The 13,511-nt window shown below is 37.1% G+C and overlaps 1 protein-coding gene across 1 annotated transcript in view; it reads right to left on the bottom strand.

Moving 5' to 3' along the window:
• Window positions 1-1,704: 1,704 nt before the first annotated feature.
• Window positions 1,705-13,511, bottom strand: part of LOC104540062 (teneurin-3-like) — a 73,265-nt gene continuing 61,458 nt past the window's right edge. Inside the window, exon 3 of the mRNA XM_010183768.1 lies at window positions 1,705-1,853. Coding sequence (XP_010182070.1) covers window positions 1,705-1,853 — 149 coding nt within the window. The remainder of the gene's footprint in view (window positions 1,854-13,511) is intronic.

A 13,511-nucleotide genomic window follows, 5' to 3' on the forward strand; every position in this document is an offset into this window, starting at 1 on the left:
ACTGCAGCTTAGTCACAATGATTAATTTTTACATTTGCATTTGAATTTGTGTCAGGTTTTGAGGAATTTAAAGGCAGTAACAAACAGCCACACTCTGTTAAAGATACATACTGTCATGGAGAAGCGACAGGTCAGTGATTCCATCACTTCAAGCTGATGCCAGGAAAGGAAAGGACTTACGAGGTTACACTGGCGGTGACTGGGTGGCCATCAGACTGGAGAGTCCTAGGTATGAGTAGCTGTGCTCCTTGCACCATGTAATCCTTCAGTCCTTACTAATATCTTCTCTGAGTACCATCATGCCGAAGCAGAAAACTTTATTATGCCCATTTTTAACAAGGCAAATGGAGGCAAAAAGCTGAATTGTCAATACCACAAAAGTAGTACCATGGGAGAAGGAAAACCTGATGCCTTGGATAGTCTTCTAAGGCCTATCCTAATCACTGAAACCTTTCTTCTTCTCACCATGGAGACAGTAATTTCAGCTACTTATCAACATTAATGATGACCAGTGACTTTTACTAAAAGGGAGCAAACACCTTTTTAGCCAAATACTAATTCACCTGTTTGAACAGCAGTAGCCTAAGTGCCCAGTTAAGATATTCTATCATAAATAATTAGTGTTACAGCTACGTGAACTGAAATGCTAGGTGTACTTTAAAAAAATACCATTGTCTGCATATGCAATACAAACAAGCATTAACAGTGTATCTACATAGAAGCTGAAACTGCACAGCATCAGTACATCAATTGGAACCTGTTTTTCTTATGACCCTACAAAAAAGTATTAAGCTATGAAATTTAGACACTGCCTAAGAGAGAGATTTTTTTGTCAGATAAGGTATCATTTGTAACAACAACAAACATTCTCTTTTCTGTTTCACAAAACAGACTTAATCAAGTAAAATATTTCTAATTTAGCTTTCCAGTTCCTGATGAAACTGTATTTAAAAAGGCAGATTCTTGTCTAGAAATAAGTCAATACTGTCTGATAGCAAAAGGATTAGTAGTATAATGTGTTCCCATGAGAAAGAACTTGTGCACAAATATATTTACATGTAGAACATCTTGTAGTTCTTAAGCACTTAAATAGTACACTACATTGATGAGATTTTTCTCACAAGTATAGATTAAGATGAGACATTTTTCCTGCAGTAATGACACCTATTTAAATAAGAGCACACTAAGACCCTGATGAGATCACAGATTTAGGGTTCAAATCTGAAAACAATAAACTTTGTTTTCCTTTTCATTCCCATAGATAAAGCCTAAGTCTATCTGTCATAACCCCTTCCAAGAGTGTATTAAGAATTTTGCAGTTTCAGATCAGCATTTCACTAAAAATACAAGTGGAAACTGTAAGCAAGTAGATGAAACTTGGATAGAGCAAGAATTATAGAATGTAAGTGGATAATATGTGGGGTTTTTTTTTCATAAGAAGCAAAAGTACCCAGTGTATATTTGTACTATGATTTTTTGAGTGCTGTGGATTAATATATTGGAGCAAATAACATTCATCTGCACTTCAACAGATTTCCCAGTGAGCTCAATGCAGTATCAGGCCAGTTAAAAAAAATGCAAAATATTTTTGTATAACAATATGTAGAATTTTGCTGTTTAGCAGTACAATGCTCTGCTTAGAATCATCCCACTCTACAGTAATTTATGTCATAAATAAAGGTTTAGGAAAATACAAAATTGGAGTTATACAAACTGAATATTCTGGTCTCCAAAATCTGACTGATTGAAGACACAAATATTGATTATCATGCTTTTCAAAGATGTAGTTTTAGTTACTTTTTCATCAATACATTCCTGTGTTTGAATGCAGACAGTACCAGTCGACCAGCAGACTACAGAGAAAAAGGGCACATATGCTTTGAATGATTAACACAGTTGTTCGAAAACACAAAGCATACATGCTTTCCATATCTCATAGTACAGCTAAGTGATGAGGAGGAAGGCATTTTCATGAAATTTCTGGAGGTTTAGATGATGCATCCATGAGAGCTTTGAAAGAAGTAGCTACACCCCTTCTTTCCCCCCCCCCCAAAAAAAAAGTTAACTTGTTTCAAAAGAACTGCTATATGAAAAACAGTAGTAAGATGAAGCAGTAAAAATAATACTTGGATTTTTTCAGGTCATTTTACCTAATTTTAGAGGAATAGGCAACAGTATTTTAGAAAAAAATTTAAACCCTTCACTGAAGAAAGAAATATCCAACTATAACCTGAAACTTATATCTCTCTTGAAACTGAACTCGGTATGAATTTGAATCCCGTTTGTATCTTGCGCACCAGCAAACTTCAGGACCCTAAAGAGAAAACTATTAAAGGCCCTGAAACAGGTGTAGTTGTGGCACCTTTCCCCTTAATTTTTCATATTGGTTTCCCTTTTTTTTTTCAGTAACCTCTGTGAGCAGCTGCTACTCACGAGCTTTCATCTGGAAAAGAAGGCAAAGAAGCAGTTGCTTGCACAGCTAATGCTCCGAACTGGAGACTGAGTGTCTAATCTTCATAATAAGCAGCTTCCAACTGACTCAGTTTTGATTTACATTTAATACTTGGGTCCACAGCTCTAAATCCTCTGGATTACTGGACTTTTTTAATTAAAAATTTACACTTTTGTCAGAAAGAAAAAGCAGAAGATATCTACTGCAAATGAAAGTGACATAAAAAGTAACTGGAAAAAAAAAGAGGTCAATTTGGTATGTAAACTCATGAGATACAGGACATTTCATAACAAACAAAGTATCTGTAGACTGTTTGAAACAATCTATTTAGAGTAAAATAGTTTTCTATAGAAGTCTGACAAAGAGAATTGGCTTTTGTGGAAAAACTACCCTATTGTGAATCTCTTAGAATTGGTAAAGACCACCAGCAGAGCAATCCTATCAGCATAAGAGAACAAGCTCTATGAAAACCCACTCTATTCTTCTTAATGATGAAACTGGAATCTCATACCTCTGGAAAAGCTTAATTTGAATACTAATAATCTTAAAAAAAAAAGAAAAAGTACTTCTCCAAAATAACATATTTTTAAAGATAGTTTAAAAACAGAGGCAGAAAAAAAATCAGTATCTGTGCGATTCCCACAAAAAATATTTCACATACTTCTTGGAATAAGCATTATACAGATCATGACAGAAACTATGTGGCCGGGACTGTGGGTTCAGCTGTCGCTGTCCTTCATCTTTTATTTTGTCTTTTTATTGTAGGGTAGATGACTGAAAACTTTCTGTATCATTTTGGTCAGAAATTTCTTTTTTTTTTTTTCCTCAGTAGAAAGAAACCGTTTCTTTACTCTCAATTACAGCTCCTCCTCCCTCCCTTTACACTGTAACTCCTTGGGGAAAAAAATAAAACAACCACCAGAGCAAATTTTCTTTTTACACAGTTGCTGCTTTGGCAACATCAGAAAAAGTGTCATCCTTTGGGTAAGTCTGTCAAACAGATTTCTAACATATAGTTTGATAATGTTCATCTAAAAGTACTATAACTGCACTCGTGTATGCTTATATGACATTTATTGCCTTGGAAAGGTGGCATAAAAATTATTTCACACTACTCTAACACCTGGTGTGAGCCATATCCCTGCAAGTGGTCTATATACAAAATGGTTATAAAAATCATATGTTTAAAATAAATGCTTTCCAAAATATTAACTTGAGTTTATATTTTTAAAAATGCATTGCAGGCTGCTGTTGAGTAGATAACTTATCAGCTTTTCCAGGAAAAAAACCAAAACCAAAACCAAAAACCAAACCCCATAAGAATAAGGTTTATATATACTTTTTGTACACTCAGAACAAACTTTCCTGTGGTACATGTTCAGGCAGATGATGAATGCATGGTGATAGGTGGGTTGTTAAGGACAAGACTAAGTGCTGTAGTGCAGCTGGAATTGCATTTATGGCACACCGTGAAGTGATTTATTGGATATTAATTCTCCTAGAGAGCAGATGATCATATTCCACATTCAACCCAACACATTTAATATTTGCCAACATGCTGAACTGCTAGTGAAATAATTTTACTCGATACCAGCAGACATGGCATATTCAGAAACAGGGCACAGACACTACCAAGAATTTAAAGTTACCGTTTACTTGAGAGGAAGGAGAAAATAATTCTTCCTTCATTTTATCCATACTTCAGGATTTTTTGATGTGCTCGCTACATATTAGTGCGCCTTGTGACCACACACAGAGCCCTGAGTCTGTATTGCAGGTTTTAAAACCGCCACTTGGTCTTGACTTCAAGCAAGGTTAATGATTGCAGAAGTTTCCAGAACACAGGATATTATGTAGAAGTTATCACATGTAATAGTCCCTAAAACCTTTCTTCTCACTACCACTTCCCCATACTCCATTTATCTGCTCGGCACACTACTGCATAGACGTCAGAGTGCGACGGATCCACGTGTATTAAACAGCTTCAGAAACCACGGAGTCAGGTTCTGTCATTCACTTGCTATTTTCACAGCAGCCAACTTTATCACTATCATTTCCTAATTCCATCATCTAAATGATTTCACTAACAATGCCTTTCACTAAAGATGTTCCCACAAGCACTGCCAGATTTGCAAGCTCTGGTGTTAGTCTGCCAAGAGAAGGAACTCGAAGGCCAGCTGAATTCTCTCATCCAAGAGTCCTTAAAATGTGAGCAAGTGGTAGAATATTCAGCATAAAAGGTATTTCCCAAGGAAAATAAAGAAACTAAATACAGTATGTATATACTGAGGGCACACAAAAGCCAGTGGCATGACACAGGAGTTTTCAGACTGCTGATGAACCAGCATAAGTCACAGTAAAGGGTTTTTTACTCTCCTGCTTCTTTCCACCCACTGTGTGCTTGCACTTGAAGAGCAAAGCATGCAAAGAGAAAGCCTAAAAAAACACTGCATGGAAGAGTGGAGCCACATTTAGGATTGAAAATGGTAGTGTGATTGGATCAGTTCTGAGGCCAAAAATCTGAGATGGTCAGAGCCGAGCCTGCTGGAGAAGGAGTCAAAGATAGGAAAACCATTCAGTAAAAATGTATTGCAAGTGTCCTGAAAATGAACAAGTTCATAGAAGGTGTCCTTCATACTGGTAAAAGGGCAGATACAGCATTACCAGCGTCTTAAAGAGTTCACTCTGCTCCCTACAGCAATGTTTCCTGAAAAACTTATACATACACACACACTTAACTTGCCTTAGCTTCCCGCTGCCATCTATTATACCACAAGAAGCATTGTCAACCCTTTTTCAAGAATCTGGAAGTTCCCATAATTTGGGATTACTCTTCCCTCCTTTCCATTTGCTGGGGATGCTTGTACTTCATTAGAGTTGAAATACTTATCTCACTGCATTTGCTCAGTACTTGGTTGAAGTGGGGTCAAAATAGTAGAAGAGTAGGGAAAACAGCTTGTTCTTAAAATTGCATGGAAAACGTATGCAAAAACACTAATTTTATTACAAAAAAGATCTCCGTTCCACATTTAATGATTCAATCCACCCTTGGTAAACAAGTTTCTTTCACATCTGTGTCTACCACCCAGAGACCCAAACATTTTTTCTACAATGAGTATGATCTATGCATACACTAAGAGTCATTTATTGAGGCAAACACAGTGACTGTTGAAAGGTGAACTTCAGGAATTGCTGCCACCAGTTCACCTCTCCCTCTCCCCTTCTCTTCTCCTCACTTTAAATTGTCCTTTCTCATTTTGTCCACCTATTTTTATGAGAACTTTGTGGGAGGGTGTGTGTGGGGGGGAGACAGAAAGTCTCCAGTAGAGCTCTGTCCTGAAGCACAGAGTAGCATTCATTCAGATACTGGCATTCATTCTGAGACAAGCCCTCAAATGTGGTACACCAAAATCCTAGATTGCAGGTGTTTTAATCCTTTTTTTGACTCATGTGGTTTCCCATAAGTTCTTCTGAAGTTTCCTAGGAGCCAGTGCTTCCTGCAGCTGGACCACAGACACTGAGAAAAGTACTCCAAGGGCTATGCAAGGGCACAGTAGCCTTCTCCTACGTAGGACAAACATGCAATGGACTTACTCCACAGAGAATTCAACTGGCTGTGGATCTCAGTTCTCTCTATAAAGGAAAGGTATCTGTCACTATCCACACTACACAGGAGCTTAGCTAGATGGAGAGTGCTTAGACATGTAACAACATGATTTCAATACCTCATCTAAAACCATTATATGCTAAAGCATGGCACAGTGAATTCATCAGCTGAGGTGTATCAGTATTCTTTGCCTTTTTGATAACACTCATGCTACCATCCAGCACAAGGGTCACATTGCTATTTAAAACTCTCCTGTACCAAAGTAAACAAACCAGACACTGATGGATTTCCTGAACTACCCTGAGGCAGAAGCAGCATCACAGAGAGAAAAGGTGGACAAAGGAAAAACTGCTTAAGAGAGAGAATTTTGCTCCAGGTTTTCTAAATCTTACAATCTTTATTTCATTCTGGGAAATCCTCCAATTAATAAAAAAGTTTTTATTATTATAATAGGGTTTTTTCCTGAAGTATTCAGAAATTGATAAAGTTGGACCATCTTCTTTTTCTACAAATTTCTGCATGCTAAATAAACAAGTAAAAAATGCATACTACTACAGAGGAAGAAGGTAATACTAGTAGTAAGAGTATTTTAAAAGGAAATAAAAACATACAAGAGAAAATCCAGCATACCAAACAGTGTCTGAAAATCTGAAACACTGATGAATGTGTAACTCCCCCTAATGGAGGTATATTTGAATTTATTTTAAAAGAAAATGTCAATAACTTAAAATCCTAATGCTCAAAAATAATAATACTGTTTTATCACTTTCCCCTTTCGGACTTTTTAAGGAATCTTGTAAGGTATGCACCTGTGATTTACAGTACACATTAAACTATTATCAGCACATTTTTTGATTGTCTTAGTGAGTTGTATAATATAAAGTAAAACATGGAATATATGTGCACTTCAGCGTAGTTCTACAGTACATACTCAGTAGCCATCAAAATTCCCGTAAATTATCTTCTGTCAGTCATGTCAACTTCTGTTTTAGCTAAATGTTTTCCTGTTTCTTAAAAAGTCAGCAAATTGCTATAAAAATGACAGAGACAGGCCACAGTGGTTTTGGTTGTGTGGTATAAAGAAACACTTCTTATATGCACAGCTGCTGGTAATGAATGCAGCATGTTTGAGGCTGAATCTTGGACACTTTCCTACATTTCTGACTGCAGTTTCCTTGGCAAGTTTTCTGGGACCCATATTATCTGTATGTCTCAGCATTTCAGCCAGAACTTTTCAATACAAGAGTCTGGCACTGTGCACTGGCTTTCAAAAGTCTGTCTTCCCAGAGTTAACAACTTTTTTAGGAGTCTTTGCCCTCATTTTCTAACAACGTTTGTGTTTGTTTGGTTGGTTTTTTGTTGTTGTTGTTGTTGTTGTTTTTGTTTTGTCTGTTTTGTTTTGGTTTTTTAATGCATCATTTTCTACATAACCACTCTGTAAGATATGGCAGACAGATTAAATTTTTATGTAATAAAATCACTACTGAAAGATGCCAGATTGACAGCATCAGAGCCTAAAATTACATTTGTCCACAACCCAGCTACAATAACAGCAGCAATGTGGTTGTTTTCAGAGCTCTCAAAGTTGAGCTACTGCAATTTCTAGGGTAAGTGAATAGCTCTGGACTTTGTTCTGCTGAGACTTCTGATAGGCCTGGATGTTGCTATAATTGGTCTGGTGATACTGTAACTAAGTGGTATAAGTAGGACTGTGATTAAGAGCCAAATTTTGCACAGGTCATACTCCCTGAAGGAGGCATTTAACCTATCTCCTCATAGTGGTGAAATTCTCTATATCTTTCTCTGCTACCAGAACTAGTCTTTAATCTAAACACATGGGTACACAGGCTTTCTCCCAATACAGAGAAAATTCAGAAAAGAGCAGCAGTCTGGAATGAAGCTATGGGTTTAATCCCAAATTACTTTTCCAAGGTTTTGATTACATATCGGAAAGGAAGTTTAGGAAATTCGGTGCTAAGATGTTGTTCTCCTTATTTTTTTTTTTTGTTTAAATGGGATCTTAAATATTTTCTGGTTTTTTTTGCAGAAAGTAGTTCCTAGCAAAATATGGTCTTAAATAGGACTTACCCAGCTGTCAAATTCTACTCTGTAATGCCAACAGAATGAGATTCAAAACTATGGATAAGCACATGTTTAAATAATTAGATTGTAAGGCAAAGATAGACATGTTCCTGTATAGCAAAAAGGACCAAAATAAGCTCAAAAACAGCTAAATATGTCTACCTGCACCGTTGTCATCACACAAAAATATTTCTAGCATCACATAAGTACATGGGAAGTCAAGAATCAATTCTTTGGAAGCAAAGATTTGTGTTACAAACTAGGAAATATGGAGAAGATAGAGGGGAGATCCAGAACTATAGATGAAGTAGGATAAGTACAAGTCACAAAGTGGAGCCTGGCACAGTAACAAGAAAACAATAAGAACAACAAATAAGAAAGTACTTAAAAGAGTTAAAACGCCCAAATATGTTGCTGCCCAGGATTCCTGATTATTTAATTTTCAAAAGGGAGCTAAAACTGAACACCAATAGCTGTATAAACAAAAATAGCAAATTTTGACATGCTTAATCTTACCCTGGCTCATTTTGTGTAATTAAAAAACATCGCTATCAATAATCTGGTGATAGAATAATCCCCACCCCCCAAAAAAAGAACTCAAATGCACAACATAACCATAACAGACTCTCTGAGCTAATGCATTTAACCAGGTATAAGTCTAACCACAGCTATGGGTGTTGAAACAAGGACTTTCACATCTGTCTGATCTGGACAGTCAAAATGTAGGGCCAGCCATGATAAAGATTTCCTCTCCGAGTTTCTTTTTTCCCCTAACAGAAAGTATTACTGAGATTTGTTTTATATGTTTGACAGAGAGTAAATTACACAGATATAGGAGATCCTCTGAAGATTTGTGATCCTTGTGAAAGAGGTTAATGTGAGTCAGGGAACATCAGAGTTTAGGATATATAAGTAATACAAATGCCGTCAGTCATTGTCTTAAGACGGTAGCACAATTTTGTTTGTTGGATTTCCGTGAAAAAATACTTTCTATTACTTCTGGGATTGCAGTTCAACTCAAGTACACAACCCTACTGAAGCTGTGTTTGTGCTTCAAAATATATTCAGATATGTAGTTGATTATTTAAAACCACCACTCACTGTTCAGCACTAGTCGGTACAACAGCAATTATGCATTGTGGAAAACATAAGAGAGCAAATGAATAGTTTTTCCCCCTCCAATCCCTAGTACTCACACCACAGAAAGTACAAAAAAAAAAGCATGGACATACATAATTAAAATGCTTTAACTCTGCTAAATGTGGCACCAAAACCTAGATGTCTTTATATGAAATAAATTCAATCTTGCAGCCTATTTAATTACAAAGACTACATAAATCACGTTTAAACAACGTATATGGTAACACACACAGTGTAGCACTAAACCGATGGGTTTCACAAAATCACATATGCTACCCTTAAAACACTTTCAAGGCAATGATTGTAGAAAGACATTAAAAATTTGGTTCCTCCAGCTCAAGCTGGAGAGAGTCTAGTGGAGAGCCACCAGGACAATTTAAATACTGTAGAACTTGCTGCATGAAGAAAGGTCGGAAAAAGGGATTCATGTAGCCTGGGGAAAAGAAGGGTCAGAGGGAGCTAATCACAACGCCTAAAACGTGGTTATAAAGAAGATGGAGGTAGTCTCTGCACAAGGGTGTGTGGTGACAGGACAAGAGGCAATGGGCCTGAGCTGTTTCATGGCATATTCTGTCTGGATATTAAAAAAATCTTCACTCAAAGAACAATTAAAAATGGGAACGGTTTGCCCAGATAAGAGGTGGGATTCCCCTTGGTGGAAATTATTTCAATCTCAGCTTGAGATGTAGCCATGGATCATCTAAGTCTAAGGCCCTGATTTCAAGAGAAGGTTGGACCTGATGAGCTCCAGGGATCCTTTCCAATCCCAGCTTTATGCAATTCTACATTGTCAGTTCGCTTTGTTTTGTAACTGCAAGAGATAAGGCCTCCTAGCTGAATCATCATTCCTCATCCCCAAATTATCATTTGTTCTTAAAGTACCTTGCCAAATAAAATACCATCCCATACATGCAAAAGAAAAAGAATTTAAAAAGAGAAAAAAAGATGAGTTCAGCCATATTGCTATCAATATTCTTTTGTTTACCTACATACTTTCTTCAATACACATTCTTGTGATGCTCAAGTGTTCCTAGAAATGAAAACCAATTCAGAAGTTTTGTTTTTTAAAATATAATAGTCCATAAACAATCCGACTGTATTTAAGCCTAAAGCTGCAAAATAAAGCAAAATAAATCCAGTTGTAAACCAGTAGCCTACATGGACATAAACTTACCAAACATCCTAGATTCACTGTTAACAGTGAAAAGTGGTAATTTCAGTGAAGCATATTGACTGTAATAATCTGAATGTTAACTTCATTTCTCTCTCTCCATGAGTAACAGTGCAGTAGTTGATGGGTAAACCTACCTTTTCTGTGAATAATATGGGAAGCAAGAGCGGAGGAAAAAAGCATATAGAGTGACATACGTAGAGAACTAATGACAAAGTATGATTAACTGATACAAACAGCTAAGTGAAACACAGCATAAACTACCTCAGCTCTACTGGTTTACAAGCACATACAGGTAGGTGCACAGCGTATGAGAAGAATTCTTACTTTGTGGTACTAAGAAATCTCATAGCCAAATGTGTAAAACTGCAAACACTACTACTGTCTTTAAGTTCCTTTTAGCTACAAATAGACGTTTAAATATATATATAGAGAGAGAGTAATATATATCTTTCTTTCCAGAGTCCAGGAGTACCTATACATAACCAAGTATAAAGGGAACTCTGTTTGCTTTGAGCAACTGTGCAATTTCCTTTTCTCACTGAATTACATCATCATTTTCTTCTTCTGCTAGGGGAAATCTACTTGAAGCAATTCAGTACCAGCAGAAAAGTCCTCCCATGTGACATGATGTGTGTGATAGGGCTGTACAACCTCATGGCAAGGGCAGAAACACTTCTGAGGCTCAGGCCTCAGGCAGAGGTAGGTGAATATAGGATCCAGAGAAAACAGCAAGACAATACAGTTACGTTGGACGTGCTACAGCAGTTGGCTCACGAGCTCATAGGTTTCTGTTTTCCCTCCAAAATGCTCCATGATGAGATAAGGAAGTTCGAAGCTCACCCCAAGCCTTCACATGGTGCCTGGACCTACTGACATGGTCTTACCAGTGTGAAATCCTTACACCAATGACATTAACAGTTATAAAAGTAATGACTATATATATCACTTTAAAACTTTTGCAGAAAATGAAAAGCATAAAGCAATAAAATTTAATTTTGAAATCGTAACAGGAACAGTTATATTTGTAGCAGTGTCTTTATTAAAGGATTTGTTACTTATTATAAACTAGAGACAAAAATTCATCACTAACTGAATCGTATTTTATATTACTAATTTTGAAGTTACTGATTTTGTATTTATTAATTCTGAATTTCAGGCTTAAGATAAATGGAAACATTTAATTCTCAAGAACACAGAGCTAGAACTTTCAGTTTTCCAACTACAAAACCTGTCATGGTGTCAAGACTTAGAGAAAAGGCAATGATGCTTTCAGGTGAAATATAGGTAATTATTGCGGCTTGACAAAACTATCAGAGAAGAAGTAATTTTTAACGTTATTTCTTCAGTAAGACACTGAAGAGTAAGTGGCTATTATCTTTTAAGTACAGGACTCAGTGCACATCCCAGCAAACTCCACAAACCCACCAGTAAAATTGTTTGAACAGAGCTTACAGAAAGACAAGCTTATTTTTAATTTAATACACTATTTGTTCTCAGTTATAAAGTAACATTCTTATTTTAACATAATACTGACCATCAATTTAGAAACCTGTGCCTGCAATTCAAGATACCTGAAAGTACAATTACCAACACATCCTCCCTCCTTACTCGAACTTGTGACGAACAATGAAGAAAACAAAGCATCTTTTATCAGTCTCACAAATCCCATGACTGCTTTCCGATGATGCAGCATTGACTCAGAATTCATCAAGGTATATGGGATGACTAAGGGACTGTTACCTCACCTCTAAAATGGGTGTTCCAGTAACTGCCTAAGGAAAAGGAAGTGGTAATCTGGAAAGCTACAAACTTAAGTATTAAAAGCTAAGTATTAAAAGCTAAGTATTAAAAGCTTTCTTAACTGGACATTAAAACTGTAGCTTCCCACCAGTACTTCACTCTCCCTAACAAAAGATTCTTTTCTGGAAAAGCTGTTCAGAAAGCTGTTATACCAGACAAGGCTAGTGAGCTAGACTATGCTGAAGTCAGTCACTCTCTCTATGGCTTGAAAATATAACCACTCCCAGAATAAACAAGCTAACAGAATGAGCTCCTTTTCCTCGGATCTGCTCTGACACCATCAGATTTACCTGAAGCAGATCAACCTCTGCGCATTTCAGTGAACAAAACTTGTCAAGTCCCATGCATTGCTCACATGGGGATGTCTGGATAGTTTGACTGCACACTCACTCAGCTGGGAGCCTACGTGGACATCAGCAATGCTAAGGAAGCTTGTGTAAACAACGGTGTCATTCTGAAATATCTGAACAGTGGTTAAACAGATACAAAAGGGAATCAGTAAAGGAAAGAGGCGAGTAATACTCTGAAGCAGGAATAACTTCTGTCAGACGTAACTTCCCTGCTCCCTCCTGTTTAGTGGCCCTTAGCTGCCTGATCCAAGTAGCAGATCAAAATGGTAAGATCTACCTCTTCCCTCTAACTTCAGACCCAGTTTCTCAAGCCTGGGAAAATAAAGTTGGAACAAATAAGTGAACAGACAGTGAATTCCTGTTATGCTTTGTGTCTTCTTTGGAAAGGGAGGTCAAATAAGAAGGTACAACGGTACAATGAGGTGTGTCTACTGCAAGAGGGAGTGCAGGGGTCTTGGGGATGCTATCGGGACCCAACATAAATTTACATTTAGTTTTGAAGTAGGTATTTTCACAGGCTAGTTATTTACGGAAACTCCTTTTTTCACTTCTAGATTCTGGTTTTGAATTAATTTCTTCCTTCCTTCCTTTCTTTCTTTCTTTCCATTTCTTCCGCAAATAATTTTGTACATGTGAATACGAATTGCAATGAGTGATGAGAAAGTACATGCAAGCACAAATTAGATGATGTAAAGCTGAATCTGACACTTCCAGATTCCTCAGTAAACCTTAAGCAGTTTCATATTACAGCTATGCCAGTCTAAGGCTGCCAAGAGGGGATGTCCTACTTCCCACCCCTTGAATTCCTGCTTGCCTCCCTCCTCCCTCTTTTGTTAGATCAGCCTATGCAGCTGCAGGGTGAGTTGGTTCAGCTGGCTGGTGATGTAAGGTTATTTTTTTCAGGGT

Source organism: Mesitornis unicolor, unplaced genomic scaffold, assembly GCF_000695765.1.
Source record: "Mesitornis unicolor isolate BGI_N332 unplaced genomic scaffold, ASM69576v1 scaffold23504, whole genome shotgun sequence".
NCBI classification, from domain to species: domain Eukaryota; kingdom Metazoa; phylum Chordata; class Aves; order Mesitornithiformes; family Mesitornithidae; genus Mesitornis; species Mesitornis unicolor.